We start from the raw sequence: 17,746 nt of genomic DNA, 5'->3' as shown, positions 1-17,746 counted from the left end.
AGTATAGAGAGAACCAAAATTTTTGTGCCCTTGTATCTATTCGATTATTGCTTTGGAGTCCTCAACAACATTCAACTCCTCGATTGCCATTCAACTAGCACACCTCAATAGCCCCATAAAGCAACCAGTTATATTCTGTTATTGGTTCATGCAACCCCGAACCAACTAAGTGGTAGGATTGCCCGGACACCAAAATGATGTGTGCCCCACACTCACAAACAAAATGATGTGTGCCCCACACTCACAAACACCATTAGATGAGGCATCGTAAAAGTAGTCCACATAAATGGACAACCCAATTTCACTTAAGTTGCATGTTCTTAAATTGATATAGGCTCGTTTTAACTATGCTTTAATAGTAAATCAATTAACGTTACTACAATCTATTAAAAATATTAATTAAGTTATAACAAACTGAATTGAAAACAAAAACACCATTAATATATTAATAAATATTTAATATAATTGTATTATTATTATTAAATTGATATAGATTAATATTAATATATTTAATATAATTATATTATTATTCTTAAATCGATATAGGATGATTCTAACTATGTTTTGATATTTTTTATTTAAAAAAAAAAAATTAAAGTTTGAGATTAAAGTAGATGTCTCAGTTTTTTATATTAATTTATATATATATATATATATTTCTCAATCTAATAAAAAGATTATGTTCATTTGTGATAATATTAGCATAGATTCATTTTAATTTTGGATCTAGCAAGTGTATAGAGGGATCAAATCTCTCAATATGCAAACCTCTTTTTTAATGCAAAATTTGAGGGAAGGTTTACATCTAGAGATATTTGATTCCTATGTAGATTTGTAGTTAAGATGGATCTATGCTGGTTTTGAGCAATACACTAATAAATTATTTTATATTCACTTATTTTATATAATATTTACATAGTTGACATACACACACATATATTCTCTAATTAACAGACAAAATGGTTTTTTTAAGGGCATTTTTTCTAATTAATTTTAACCAAAATTGGGCAAAGGTTATAGAATTCTAATTCCCAAGGGTTTTCATAGTGTTAAAACTATTTATGCATTCAATAATATATTTTAAACAACAAAAAATTACAATCTTACTTGAAATTATATTGCAAATGAATTCTAGTTATATTAGGTGGTTGGGTGAAATGCTTCTTATCTTTCCCACCAAGGTTTAAATAGTTTCTAGGGACATGATAAAGTTTATATATATATATATATATATATATATATATATAAAACGAGTTAAACAAGGTAGGTAGGTGTGTATATACCTACCTACCTACCTTGTTTAATTAATATTTTTAAGATGGTCCATGTCTATTCATAGTAAACATTAAAAGCACTGTGAATCTCGTACATACCTTGAATTAGAAAGAACTTATTAATGGAATAAAAAACTCTCTCACTATTTCTCTATATATTTAATGTTAAATATTTTATTGAAGATACATATTGATATATTTAATTCATATTCCACACACACACACATATATTAGATGTTACATATTAACTCTATATTAAGAACATAATAAATTACACGTCCCTCACAATTGAAAGTAAAACGTCCCTCACAATTGAAAGTAAAAATAATAATAATAATTTAAATTATTTTATTTTTCTATGTTGATATAAAATTATGTTATTTAATTTAAACACTACATACTTTATGGATGACAATGAAATATGACATATCAACTCAAACAAAAAATTAATTATGCATCGTGTAATATTAAAATATTATATTTACATGTCATATGTGAATAGTACGTTTACATGCCATTTATAAACTCTATATCAAGTAATTGATGAAATTACATATTAAGTAATTTTTATTTTTATTTTTCACTTTCAATTACTTTATCTCTCTCTATAAAGTTGACCTAAAATTAAGGTGGAAATTAAAAGCCGACATTGATTTTTTTTATATTTTTAATTTGTTAATGTAAGTATTATTTTACTATTTTTAAATGTAATATTACATGACAACATCCCTCATACTAGGTTGTAGAGTACCTCTCGGTGCAAACATCTCTCTCATATAGAGTTGTAGAGGCACAATAATTATCCAATGTAGAGGTGTATTAGAACTTATCAAATCCTCATAATTTTATGATGCAAATTAGTATTGAGCAAACAAAAAATTAGGAGTCAACTACTTTGAAGATATGATAAAGGTGAGTCCGCTCTATAAACAATAGATAGATTACTAACTTGTTGAATGACAAGCTTCCTCCCATTACTACTGAACTTGTATTTGTAACCAAATGGATGTGTTTATTGTCTTTCCAAAGGCTTATCCATTGAATTTCTCCCTACTAACATAATAGGTATTCAATTTTCCCATCAATGTAATAGTTGTATGACATAAGTGGTTTTTAGGATATTAAACATATTAAAAGTTAGTTATGGGGCATTGTAGCATGTAAGCCATTAAGTTGGTTGCAGGGTGTTGTGGTGTGTAAGCCTTTAGGTTTATGTAATAGCATTCTCTCTCCTTTAAATGTTAACATTATTGGTGGTTGGGAGTTTAGATATCATGTCTTGTAGGCTACTATTGACTTACGATTATTATATATGAGCTAGAAGTACAGAGAAAGTTGAGAGAGATTGCACATACAACACAAAACCACTCTTATTTAATTGATCACAACAATTATATATATATATATATATATATATATATTCACTGACTTCGACAAATCTTGGTCCTAAGAAAGTTGATCTATGACTGGGACATGACACAACAACAATTCATACATAGAAAACAACATCTTTTAGATTGACACCTAGGGACTCACAATGACAACTCACAACAACCTAAAACACATGGAAGTATTACTTCCAACACCCTCCCTTAATGCTTATATGTAACAAATATAGAAAACACACATTACAATAACAAGAATGACTTTTGTCTCACTAGTCTTCATTAACACTCACATATTCTCAACATTGTGAATCGACTCCCATCATTTGTATTGAACCAATACCTATTCATGCAAATAAAATCCTCTAATCGATAACTAGGCCTACATCCACCATTGACAATTTTTTCTTCAAATTTGTAATCAATGTGGCGAAATCAGTCAAATCCTATTCGGAACTTAGAAACTCGTGCATACTTGAATTGTTGTAGGCAGCTATCTGGTTTACGCACAGAGAAACAACACCATTCCACATGTTCAACTCAGATATTTTGCTTGAACTCCAGATCTACACACAGGAACAAATCTACACGCACAAATCTTCACACGAACAAAACAAAAAATAAGCACACATCTAAACTACTTTAATTACAAAGAATCAATCCTCAAAGTTGTCTCATGTTCATGGCCCTCCCTTGAGGGAGTCCAGCAATAACAAGCTCTGATACTAAGCTAGAAGCACAGAGGGAGTTGAGAGAGATTGCACATACAACACAAAACCACTCCTCTTGTATTCATCACAACAATTATATATATATATATATATATATCACTGACTTCGACAAATCTAGATCCTAAGAAAGTGGATCTTAACTGGGACATGACCAATGTTTTAAAAACCGACCGGTTTGAATTGGTAACCGATCAAACTGGCCAATTCACTAGCCAACTGGGTGAAACTGGTAGAAAAACCGAGTTCGACCCCTCCCTTCGCCCATAAACCACAAAAACTAGTGCTAACCGACAGGTTTATGGTCAAATCGGTCGGTTCCGTCCTAAACCGGTCAGTTAGCTGCCAAGGCCACAGAGGACCCACGCAACGCAATTTAGAAAGCTTGTAGGGTGTTTTGGAGGGAAAATAAGGGTTGTTTCCCTCCAAAAACACCCTCTCCAAGCCTTTAAAAGGAGCTTGTCCCTCTCATTTGTCTCACACATCTCATTTGGAGTTTTTGTGAGTTTGATTGGGAGCTTGGAGAGTGTTGATTTTTTGTTGGAGTAGTCAACTTGGAGGCTTGGAGTTTGAGTTGGAGTTGGAGTTGGAGCTATTTTGGAGATAGTTTGGAATTGGCAGTGGAGTTGGCATCTTCAAGAGGAGCGAAGGAAGCTAGTTTGCATTTCCAAGTAAGGATTTTCACTTGAAAAATTCCTCATTTGACTGTTGTCCATGTATTAAATTTTTTTGTGTTTTATCATTTATGCTATCAAATCTCTAGTTCTATGTTATCAAATTTTATAGGCTACATGTGCATTTATTTTCCTAAATTTAGCTTTGGTTTTCCATGTTTCTTAGCTGCATTTTTTTTATATGGCAGATTTCTTTGCAAAATTTTAATTATTTCAAGCCAACATGGCTCCAAAAGCCAAGGGCAGTGCATGGGCTCATTGTGATTTGATTGTTGGAAAAATGATATGCAACTTACGCCATAAAGCTATTGGAGGTGGGGGTATTCTTAGATTGAAACAACACTTGGTTGGGATAAGAGGCCAAGTAAAGCCGTGTGAAGCACCAAATGAAGTGTTAGGTCCTATTAGGGCAGAATACCTTTCCAAGTTTGAAAAGTTTGAGGAGAATAAGGCTAGGGAGAAGGCCATCCAAGATGACATTGAAAGGAAGAGAGAATTATTAGAATTCATTGAAGAGACTGGGTATGATGACTATGAGATTCAAGACTCCTCTTTTATCCCTTCCACTAATGACCCCTTTCACTATGTTCCTCCTTCTTTTGGCCAACAATCAAAAGGAACAAAGAGAATAAACATCTAGAGTTATTTCTCATCCTATGCCAACATTACCTCTTCTAATCTCACTTCCTCCCAGCCAAGTTGTCAACCCACTTTGGATCAACATTGGGAAAAACAATGCAAATAAACTTCTTATCAATACATTGCTAAATGGTGGTATGATGCAGATATCTCATTTAATGTTGCTCACTCACCTTATTACCAAGCTATGTGGGACTCTGTTATAGCTGCAGGAAAGGGCTTCAAAGGCCCTAGTATGCATGACTTGAAGGGAGCTCTTTTGCAAAAAGATATTTCTTCCATTGATGAGTATTTGGATGAGTATAGAGATTCATGGCTCAAAACAGGTTGTTCCATCATGTCAAATGGATGGACCGATGGAAAGAACCGCATTATCATTAATTTCCTTATTTCTTGCCCTCAAGGAACTATGCTTTTGAGATCAGTTGATGCATCTGATAAGGTGAAGGATGCAACCCTTCTATTTGAGCTTTTGGATGACATTATTCAGGAAGTGAGGGAGCAAAATGTTGTGCAGGTCATCACCGATAATACCTCAAACTATGTTCTTGCTGGAAAGATGCTTGAGTCCAAACATAGGACCATGTTTTGGACCCCATGTGCTGCACATTGCATAGACCTCATGCTTGAGGACATAGGCAAAATGGAGTGGGTAAAAAACATTGTAGAGCATGTCAAATGCATTACAAAATACATTTATAACCACTCATGGGTATTGAGCCTAATGAGGAAAAACAATGGGGGCAAAGAGCTTGTTAGGCCTGCAATTACGAGATTTGCAACTCACTTCCTCATGTTGCAATGTCTCAATGCTCAACATAAAAACCTACATGAAATGTTTTCTTCTGATGATTGGACTGAATCTTGGTGGGCTCATAGACAAGATGGCAAAGACACCAAAAAGAAAGTGTTTTGAAAATTATTTTTGGAAAAGGTCTGCAGAGCTTGTGAAAATTATCGAGCCCCTTGTTAAGGTGCTAAGGATGGTGGATGGGGAAAAAATGGCCATGGGCTACATTTATGAGGCTATGGATCAGGCAAAGGAGCATATACGGGCAACTTACAAGCACATGTTAGCTAAATATGGTCGTATATGGGAGATCGTTGATAACAAATGGAACAATCAACTCCATTGTCCTATACATGCAGTTGGGTATTTTTTGAACGCAAAGTATCATTATAAAGCTCGGTTAGGAGATCTGCAGGATGGGGAGGTCAGATATGGATTGATTGATTGCTTGGAGCGCATGGTCCCTATCCATGCAAACCAGTTGGAAATACATAGACAACTTACTCTTTTCAGTATGGCAGCTAGTACCTTTGGCAAAAACTTGGAAAAGATGGCAAGAGATGTGGATCAACCAGGTAAGCAATTCCAATTTCCAATTTGTTTTTCTTTTCAAGTTAGATTGTTTACAAATTTACAATTCAAATTATCTATAAATACTTGTAATTTGTAAATAAGTAATGAAATGAACTAAGTTACTAATTAATGTCTTTTTCTTTACAGCACATTGGAGGGAGTCATTTGGCGGTCAATGTCCTCAATTGAAAATGTTTGCAATTAGAGTCCTCAGCTAAACTTGCAGTGTTTCGGGTTGTGAGCACAATTGGTCTGTTTTTGAGCGCATACACATGAAGAAGAGAAACCGTTTAGAACAAAAACGGTTAAATGATCTTGTCTTCACGCAATACAACCTTCGACTAAGACGGAACCAAATGATGAACAAAACACTTGATTTAGATCCCAGCGTGTTGGACGATATTGATCCAACATCAAAATGGGTGGAGGAGACTGAAGATCCCGTGTTTGATGTTGATTTTGAGATTGACATGGCATTAGCGGAGGATGAAGCAGATTTGGTGGCGCCATCAGAACCAGGATCAATAGTTGCATCAAGGAAAGGCAAACAACCAATGGAAGGCACTAGTCATGCAACTCAACCAACTCATGCTTCCATTAGGTCCACTTCTACTGTTATTGGTGACAGTGCTACTGAGGTTGTAGATGAGGCTGAGGCATCCTCAAACTCTGAACCAGAGGATGTCTATGTAGTTGTTGCTGATGATATCGATCATGTGTCTAGTAGTGGTGATGAATTTGATGATTGATCATGTGTAGACTCTAGAGTCTAGAGTCTAGACTTGTAGTCTTGTAGTAGGCCAATGGCCTCATAGCTTGTAGCATTGTTTTTGGACTTTATAGGCCATTTAGAGCCTCATTGCTTATGTATTTTATCAATGATATGTATTGAACCCAGTGCTATTTTGATATATTCACCTTTACATGGTATATAAATGAGCAAACTTTGCATATTTTGTCTCTATTCACTTGGAATCATGGTTTTAAATCTTAAAAATAGTTTTTTTCATTAAAAATTAATTATTTAATGTATTTTTTTTTAAACTGATTCATTTAGACCTTACCAGTCCCAGTTTGAAACCCGGTTTATTAGGTGGACTGGTCCAGTCACCGGTTCCGGTTTTTAAAACTATGGACATGACACAACAACAACTCATACATAGAAAACAACATCTTCTAGATTGACACCTAGGGACTCATAATGACAACTCACAACAACCTAAAACACATCGAAGCATTACTTCCAATAATATGTGACATCCATAAAAATTGCAAGTTTTACTATTAAAATCACATATCTTGTGACTAGGATTTGTTTTATATTAAAAGTATCCTTCCAATTTTGTGTGTATGTGATAGATGTGTTTAATGTGGATAATCTTGCATGCATAACAATTGTGAGAGATAAGTTGTTTATAATACATAATCGATCATGCTAAAAGTTTTTCCAATTCAAAAGTTGGATTTGGGGTGCAAGTGCTTAAGTTGATACAACAACATTCTCCCTTGCTCTAATATTACTATTGGCAGTGGTTTGAATGACATACATTATGGGTCGTATTTATCTTATGGTTGATATCCATATGACGTCCATAATAATTAAAAGTCTTAATAATAATAATAATAATCTAATTTTAAGCCTTCATAGTCAAGCCAAACACTAACATGCATAATAATTGTGAGAGATAAGTGGTTTATAACGCATAAACAATAACCTAAAATTTTTGTCAATTCAGAAGTTGGATTTGGGTTGCAAGTGCTCAAGTTGATAGAATAACATCCTCTCTTGCTCTAATGCTAACAGTGTCAATAGCTTCATTGACACATTATGGGTTGTATTTGTCTTATGGTTGGTATCCATATGATGTCCATAATAATTGCAAGTCTTAATAATAATAATCTAATTTTAAGACAGACGCCAAATTGGTGCGTGAGACCTCCTTTTTTGTGGGGCGAGAAACCCCTATCTGTGTAGCCATTTAACTACTAAATTATATGGAGGTGTACATACTTTACTCCCATTTGGATTTGGATATATGATCTCCTAGGAGGAAACATATGTGCTTATCCATTAGGCCCACTCAAGCTACTATAATGGTATATCCCACTATCCACATTTTGTTTTAAAGCAATAATCTCATTCTTTGTGTACTCTCATGCATTACATTAAAAGGAATCATTAATTTATTTCACATAAGCCTTTAACCATGATTATATATTTTCTTTGTTTTTGATCTAGATGAACCAATAACTCATTGGGATTATCTAGGTAAGGCCCAAGTTCAAATCCAATTGGATACCATTATAACCCCTCGATCGGTGCCATTAACCTGTAAGCCAATGCCTACCAGATAACTTATGACTTAAGAAGGATCGAAACATTCAGAACACACCTGCAAGGGGGATCCTGATGCAGGAGCATCCGACCCTCAAGGCTTAGCATTTTTTTTCATTATGAGGGAGTTGGGTCCCTAGTCTATGTAATTAAATATTAATGTATTTTCCTAATTATTTTGAGAGATTTTTAAAAAATTGTAACTAAGAAAAGAATATGTAATGAGATCTACTCTTAGGGGAGATATCTCGGGAATATTTGAGAGTTAGAGAGAATGAAGGGTTGTTAGATTTCATAGAGAGATTTGGGGATCTAAAGAATCCTAAGATAGTGGGTTTTGGTGAGATTTTTATGGATCTAAGAGAGATCCTTGAATCTGAAACCATAATTGGTTTTAATCCCCTTTGTAAAAAAATACTGGGATGTAATTTGAAAAGAATAAATTGGTTTTAATCCCCTTTGTACAAAAATATTGGGATGTAATTTGAAAAGAATAAGCCAAGGAGAGAATAGAGAGGATAGAGCGAGCGAGTGTGAGGGCTTGTGAAAAGCCAATACCCGGCTTAAAGTCAGAATGGCCTTCATGGAGTAATCAAGCCATAAAGGGCCTTTGCAAATTTGTGTGTGTTATAATTTAGTCCAGCTAATGAATTTTGATATTTGTGTGGAGTTGACGTGCATAATATTCCTAGAATGTCGAGAATTAGTAAGTGTGTGCATTGTGTATGTGTGTGAGATTCAAGAGGGTGACACCTGTTTATTTAATTCAGTGTTTGTAGGGGTAATCAAACCTGCACCAAGCTCAGAAGGGATAGTTTGACCATCAGATTCTTCAAGAATCCAAGTCAAAGAGAGAGGAAGTCGAAAGGAGGATTTCACTTTAAAGTTCAAGAGAGATAGGCAGCCCTCGGATCCTTGAGGCTGAGTCAATTGATAACAATAAGCGAGAAGGGGATATTTTTGTGTGTGTCCCTACGCAGAATTGAGATTGGCCTCAAATAGAGACAAAACAAAGGTTCTAGACTTGGAGGTTCTACATCCATGTAACCATGTTCATCTAAAGATACTTTTGAATTGTTTCAAATGATGATGTTGGAACTTTACTAATCACCTATAATGATTTTCTAATTAAAGGATAGTAAACACTAGTCGAAATATCGATTTTTAAATTTAAGAGATTTAATGAAATTTAATTCAATACTGTTATAAACATTTGCACAAAAAACATTTACCAATTAAATTTAGACAATTTAGATAATACAACATATCATAACCATTCAATTAACCTCACCACAAAATAAATTTTGATAAATAATATACTTAATTCCTCTTGTTGTTACACATATCCTAAGATATTATTCTTTCCACCTAAAATCGATTTGTAAATCTAAAGGATTTAATGAAATTTATTTCAATACTTTTATAAACATTTGCACAAATTGAAACAATTTAGATATTACAACATATCATAACAATTCAATTAATCTCACCGCAAACTATTTTTTGATAAATAATATGCTTAATTCCTCTTGTTATTGCACATATCCTAAAATATTGTTTGTCATACTTAAATAAAATGGATTTCTATAAATAATATGTGAAACCCATAACGAATATATCATTATACTAACCTTAAACTTTAAATTTTGTTGAGATATACTTTTCTACCTTAGATTTTAATCCTGATATGGAAACAGATCTCTTATATTATAAAAAACAAAAATATTTTCGCGCATCAACCTATTTCTATATATACTAATTATCAAATTATTAACTTATCAATGTAATAACTTATTATTCCTTTACAACCATTTATAAGGAGATTATATCCATAAAATAATTATTGCTTTGATCTACCAGTCATCGTAACTGTCACATAACCATCTTTAACTAATCATCCCTAAGCAATCATTTAGGTAAAGAGAGGATCAATACTTCAACGATTCATGCCCCTACCTGTTTCTGTTTCTTGATATCTTATACCTTATTTATTTTAATCACAACCTCATAGCTTATCTCCTTTGCTCTATCAATCCCAAGTTGGGGTTTGCAATGGGATGTGGATTTAGAAGATGCCTTATATAATCAGGTAGGGTAAGGAAAACCATTCAGTAATGGTTTAAATTTAGTAATTTTTAATTTGGATTTTAGGAATATTTTGGAATTAAAGGTAATTTTATTTTGGAATTGAATTTTTTCAGAAAGAAAAGCATTATATATATATATATATATATTTTAAGGAAATATATACATCATAATTCTGATGGGTCTTAAGGAAACAAGACCGCGACAGAGAGCCATTGTTTTAGGAGAAAACAGCATAGCATCATAGCTGAAGCATCACATAGAAACATATTGAAATAAATAGTAGAAATATTCCCATATTTCTACTATTCCCAAAATTGACAATAGAATGAGTCATCCTATTCCAAAAATATTGTCAATTCCCAAAATTGACAATAGAATGAGTCATCCTATTCCCAAAAATATTGTCAGTTTTGGAAATTGACAATAGAATGAGTCATCCTATTTTAAAAATATTCTTAAAATTAGCAATAGAATAAGTCCTATTCTAAAAATATTCCCAAAATCAATAGAGTTAAAATTAACAATAGAATAAGTCCTATTCCAAAAATATTCCCAAAATTGACAATAGAATGAAGCTCCAGAGTTGAACTAAATGGCCTCTTTAACGAGCATCCTCCCAAAATTGACAATATCCTCCCAAAATTGACAATAGAATGAGTCCTATTCCAAAAATATTCCCAAAATTAACCATAGAATGAAGTTAATATTCCCAAAATTAACAATAGAATGAAGTTAGAACTAATCCTTATCCCAATTGCAGATCAACGGCCAGAGCAATGTCCGATTTCAAAAATATTCCCAAATCAAACAATCAAATTAAGTTCTACCGTTGAACTAAGTGGAACTAAAATTAAGTTCTAAGGTTGAACTAAGTGAAACTAAGTGACCTCTTTAACGGGCATCCTTATCCTGATTGCATCCTTATCCCAATTGCAGATCAACGGCCAGAGCAATGTTCTTTAACAAAGATCCTTATCTTGATTGCTTATTCTAATCAGGTTGAATTAAATGATCTCTTTAACAAAAATCCTTATCTTGATTGCACCACTAAAATCAAGTTCTTAGATTGCACCACTAAAATCAAGTTCTAAGGTTGAACTAAGTGAAACTAAGTGTCCTCTTTAACGGACATCCTTATCCTGATTGTAGGTTGAATTAAATGACCTCTTTAACAAAGATCTTTATCTTGATTGCTTATTCTAATTCGGTTGAATTAAATGACCTCTTTAACAAAAATCCTTATCTTGATTGCAGATTCAAGAATATCCTGAAATTAAATAAACAACAGAGTGGTCAATTGTTGGTGTTGATCAGATTCCAAGATACTGTCAAAATTTACGGTCAGTTAAACTTTTAACACATTCAATTAAGATATCAAAATTTACTATCAGTTAAAAATTCTTTTAACACATTCAATTAAGATATGATTGATGTATAGCCTAGGAGAACCTGATAAGGTGATGGAGGCTGCCCTCAGATTTTCAGTTCCTTTGGGACTAACAGTAACAGACATTCCTAGAGGAGAGCGAAGAAGCTATTTGGAGATACAGTGAGAATGAGACCTGTCATACCATGTCCAGATACAGTTCACCTAACTGAACTTAAAAAGAAAGGTAGGTATAAAATGAAAGCAGCCCATTATATTTGAAGACCCCAATAAGGGCAAAATTAAAATTACCTCCTGGATGAGATGTGGAGATTCAATCAGGCACCTGCCGCTCCATAAAGGATCATTGAGATCTGCACCATGGGACTCTAACTGCGTGGCGAGGCCTCCATCGATAACACCGAAGCCTCCCACCTCCTGCAGGAACTCTTCCAACACCTTCATCCTTTCTCCACTTCCGAACTTCATTGCTTACCAAAAACTGCAAACAACCAGGTTCCCCTGATCACAGATTTCTGCAGACAAAAACCCAATACCGTACTCCAAGCCAAAATTGTGTCAGTGCCAATGTTAGCGAAGACCACGGGAGAGCGTTCAGAGCCTAGTACTGAGCGATAAATAGGGCTTCAGAGAAATAAGTAGTGGGATGACCCAAAAAAGTGAAAATACTTCATTAAACAAAGAAGTGTGCTTATTCCCAAAGCCTTTATCTGTATATGATAAAGACTGAGATGCCATTTGTCATATCCATATCTCATCTTCAGGACCTGCAGATTTGAAGGCTGTAACCTGTTGGTGCTTGCATGTGCTGTGTGTGTACATGCCTGGTGTGTTGTCACCCCCCACTAGCGTCCACTAAATTCCATTGATAAAGGATGGATTCCAGATGCATCCAACAACACTTATTCGAATAGAATGTTGTTGTTACTGTCACTGTTTGCTTGCTCGCTCCCATTTCGCAGGCTGTATGGAGATGGCGTGGTGTGTCGTCACCTGTCACTAGCCCTCAATAGGGATTTCAGATGCATCCTATCCAAGCGTGCCAATTTTTAGGATTTAATAGACAATTTTGGCTCCCATCATATCGTACCCTTGTCCTTTGCGCTATCCTACTTGGTGGGGCCTTTTCTTTCTCTATCGTCATGGCCTGCTACTATTCATATTGGAGGATGAATCCTCTTCAATATTTAAATCTAATTGATAAGACCTCTTCACAATACGTTTTTGATAAAGGGCTCTTGACAAAACGGTTGTAAAGATTTCATCCTCTATTTCTTTTATTTTTTATATGGTTTTTTCAATTAAGGTGATTTTGGATTAGGCCTATTCATAACCCTGGATGGAATGTTAGGATGGAAGAATGATATGTATAATGAAATATTGTAATTAAAATTATGTAAAATTTAATTTTTTAATTTTAATGGTTTTGAGAGATTTGACTCTTTGATCTTTCAATTGACAAGGTACTTAGCAATGAGAATTCAATCAATTGAGCTATCCCTTAGGGCTTGCCAAATAGTGTTTAAAATATTAGTTATCTTTGTGTAAAAGTGATACAAAATATGATATCTAATTATATTTTTATATATAATATTTAATAAGAAATTCTAAAGTATAATTATAATTTTATTTTATATAATAAAAAAATAGTTAATAATGATTTATTTTATCATAATTTTTATATCGAAATATAATATATATATTTCAATTTAACAAAAAAAAAAAAAAAAACTTATTGAAATTACATAGTTATAAATTAAATATTTAATTAAATGTTAGATTTCACTTTTTAATTATATTTTAATAATAAAAAATAGCTTATTTTTATATAAAATTTTAATATATTTTTAATTATATATTTATTACTTAAACATTTAATAGTTTAAAATGTTTAATTTGATATATGTTTATTTTAATATATTTTTTAATTATATATTTATTACTTAAACATTTAATAATTTAAAATGTTTAATTTGATATATGTTTATGTGATTCATGATTTATAACAAGTATTTTTCCGACAAAATCATATATAGATTTTAATGTCAACAAGTTTCGAACCACTTACTCTGGTTCATCATCAGGACATAGATAGATAGTTGAACCACATAACTAATAAATCATAGAGATGCAACGGATTAATCCCAACAGTCGGAAAAATAAAAAATTATTATAATAAAAGTGAATGTTAGAAAAATAATAAAGTCAAAACTAGAAAATAAAAATAATGAAAAAGTCCTAAAAATAGGAAATAATACAAAAGAATAAAAATAAAACTTAAAAGGTCTGTATGGGGTAGCTCAAGTGGCAGTGGCCGTGGAAATGAAGTCTCACGAACCAGAAGTCTTGGGGTTCAAATCTTGGGCTACCCTTCCCCTGTAGTGGGCTGTGTAATGGACATGAAAATCGGAGAGTCCTACCAAGCTTACAAAAAAAAAAAAATAGAAATTATTTATTATTATTATTATTTAACTTAAATTCATATAATATATAAGAAAATACTACTGCACAGAAAACAAACACAACAACCTTGATTTTATATATATATATATATATATGATAACATTTCTAAAATGTACATGATAATTACTAGTAACAAGGGAATCATATCTAAGCAAGTGTAGTAGTAGAATACCATATCTATGCATATCATATTTTTGCTTAGTGTCATACCTATGTCTGATGCCAAGACTAAGGGAAGCATATATAGTAGATCTAATCTAAACCCTCAAATTCACATGTTCATGGGTCATCCTAGTAATTATCAATTGGTTGTCATCATCAAGACAAAAAATTTACTTTAATTTAGTTATATTTAAACTAAATGACAGGTACTAACTACTATATAGCACTTGTTTAAATCGATATAACATCTTTGAACCAAATAGTGTTTAAAAAAACCATGAGATCCATTAATGTTCCCCAAAGTAATCCATGAAACGACGTGGGATTAATTCGTGCAAAGAGCATCATGGGCAATTGATGAGCCAATGACAATAATCACATTGTTTTATTCCTTTTCATTTTTTATTTTTCATGAGTTGTTGACCAAAAGAATCATGGGAATGTGAATGTCATTACACTTCAAAGATATGTTTATTATTACAATGGGATCACATGCTAATAATATTATTATTAATTTTTTTCAACATTGTATTTGCAATTATTACATTGGAATTACATGTGGATGATATTATTATTAATATTAGCATGGTAATTGTAAGAAGGGTTACACACACACACACACATATATATATGATTGTTATGATTAGCCACATTTTAGTTAAGTTGTATAAAATTATTTTGAAAACAAAAATAACTTAATATTACTAAAAGCTATGGTAAAAGAGTTAAAAGACAAAAGGGGTTTAGGATATATTATTCAAGTCTGAACCACCTTGTTACTTTCAAGATCATTGCATAGGAATGCCACAATAATAAAATTGATCTCTTCTATTGTTTTGTTGACTTTAGAAAAGCTTTTGACACCATTCCTAGGACAAATTTGTGGAAGGGTCTGGAAGAGATAATCATTCCTCTCGAGTTGAGGATTGTTGTGACAAGGTTATATGAGAATGTTAGTGCCAAGTTTATGACCATTAAGGATTGGTTAGAAGAAATTAAATGTAATATCGAAGTCAAGCAAGGATGTCCCTTATCACCTATCATTTTTGGCCTATACACTCATAAGTTAGAAGAGCGTTTGGAAGATGCAAGTTGTGTTGGGCCCACACTCATTGGTATAGTCATAGCTCATCCTTTATGTTGATAACATTGTTCTCTTGGTGGGGAGCTATTACGATCTTGACAAGTAACTAAAAATCCTCCTAGATTTATGTTGCAATATGTGTATGACTATTAATACTAACAAAACTAAAGTCATAATAATTAAATCCGAAAAGATCACATGTGATATTTTCATATATGACAACAATTACTTGGAGGAAGCTCCTTCATACAAATATTTTGGAATAGATATCCATCACAAGCTTAATCTGAATTATAACATTGAGAAAAGGATAAATGAAGGATGGAAAGCTTGCTATGGGCTTGAAAATAATTGTAAGTCAACAAATATTTAGATATACGATAAAAAGAAGTCCACTTTGAGACTCTCATCACTCCTATTATTTTATATGGATGTGACATTTGGGGTTGCAGTATTTTTAGAGTAGGGGGTATTTTAGGGGTTAATAATCAAAAGTAAGCTAATTTTTCATATTTTTTCCTCCCTAATTTCTATTTTTTATAAAAATGATTCACCCAAATTTTATAGTATAAAATTATTTGACCTTAGAAATCACCAAAATTTTATAGAGACTATATAAAATCATTATAAACTTAAATATTTTTACAAAAATATCGCCAAACATTTTACAATTTGCATACTTGGGACTAGTAAGATTCACCAAGGTTTCTAAATTTTAGGATAAATTTCCATCCTTGAAATTTTATGTGCTTTAAAGAGTCACAGAAGAAGGTATAACATATCCAAATGCAGTTTATAACCTACAATCTCAAGATAAAAGAAATACTCCCTATCTTATCTTCTTGATTGAAGCAAGCATTTCCCCTATTGAAAGCATGGTTATGACTTCGTGTCTTATGTATAAGAAGAAATTAAACAACATGGAAACTAAAAGATTTCCTAAAATTTCTTCTAAAATCTGGCCAAAACCCCCACCTCCGACTCAAGTAGGGATGGCATAAGGATGTAAAGTCATCACTTGACCATTGGGGGATAAAGGAGGAGACCATTTTGTAGAATAAGGATAATATTAAAAATATTATTACTTCAAAATATAAGGAGAAATTGTGGGGTGATAAAGAGTCAAAGGAAAAGATGAAACTAAGATGTTATAAGGAGGTGATCAACCCCAATCTTGAAAATCAAAAGTATGTTATTATCTTGAATAATATTAAGAAGAAAATGAGCATTGCTAAAATAAAAACAAATTCTCATGAGATTCATAGTGAAATTGAATGTTGGCTAATTCCAAAAACATTATGGGATGAAAGAGTTTGTCACATTTGTGACACTAAGAGAGTTGAAGATGAAAAGTACTTTATCTCTAGTTATCTATCTTATACTCACAATCGATCTATTTTTCCAGATATTTGTCACATTATTAGCCTTATTGGCCTTTTAAGTCAGCAAAACTATAGTGACCTTGAAATGCTCCTCTCAATGTTTTTTGTGCATAGATAAAATGCTAAAGAATTCTAAGTAATCTCTTACCTTCTTAAGGTCACTTAAACCATATCAATCTTAGTGGATGTTAATTATCATCATAGTCATAAACTAATGTTATTATTTTTACATCACATCATTTTTTTAATAATATTTTAAAAAGAATAAAAATATATATAATCATAAGCTAATATTATTACTCTCACATCATCTTTTAAATTTCAAAAAATTACATTTGGGGTTGGTAGGAGCGGGAGGGGTTATTCTCAACCCCGATGGAATTGAAATTGAGTATAGTTGGGAGTTAGGCAATTGCGCAAATAATTTGGTAGAGGCATATGGATTGCTACAAGGTGATGCAAGAGCATCTACAAGTCGAATTCACCTTGACCTCCTTATGTCAAAACCCCATTTACTAAGGGAGTTGGTTCCATAATTTATTTAAATTTGTAATATTTTTCCTAGCTATAGTCTAGAAGGAATTTAATTTGTTTGGAAATTAGTCAAGTGTTAGTTGGTTTCTATGTTCAAGGGATAATGTAGTAAAATATGGGATTTTGTTAAATAATATAGGAAACAGATTTGGGTTGTTGAGTTTGTATGATAAACTTATTAAAATAATTCTCTTATGTATGATTAGATTTTAGAGAGAAGATAGAGAGAGAGAGAGAGAGGTTTGGAG

General features: G+C 32.4%; 1 protein-coding gene across 1 annotated transcript in view; it reads right to left on the bottom strand.

The window, feature by feature from the left end:
• Nucleotides 1-12,713, bottom strand: part of LOC149142859 (homocysteine S-methyltransferase 2-like) — a 103,013-nt gene extending 90,300 nt beyond the window's left edge. The window contains exon 1 of the mRNA XM_089451399.1: nucleotides 12,165-12,713. Within this exon, the coding sequence (XP_089307525.1) occupies nucleotides 12,165-12,341 (177 nt within the window). The 5' untranslated portion in view covers nucleotides 12,342-12,713. The remainder of the gene's footprint in view (nucleotides 1-12,164) is intronic.
• Between the last annotated feature and the right edge of the window lie 5,033 nt (nucleotides 12,714-17,746).

The sequence above is a fragment of the Pinus tabuliformis genome, chromosome X, assembly GCF_031772625.1.
Source record: "Pinus tabuliformis cultivar Carrire ecotype Pingquan chromosome X, CPIR1, whole genome shotgun sequence".
Lineage (NCBI taxonomy): Eukaryota > Viridiplantae > Streptophyta > Pinopsida > Pinales > Pinaceae > Pinus > Pinus tabuliformis.
Note: the sequence above shows the minus strand (reverse complement) of the source record. Positions and strands in the feature narration are given on the sequence as shown.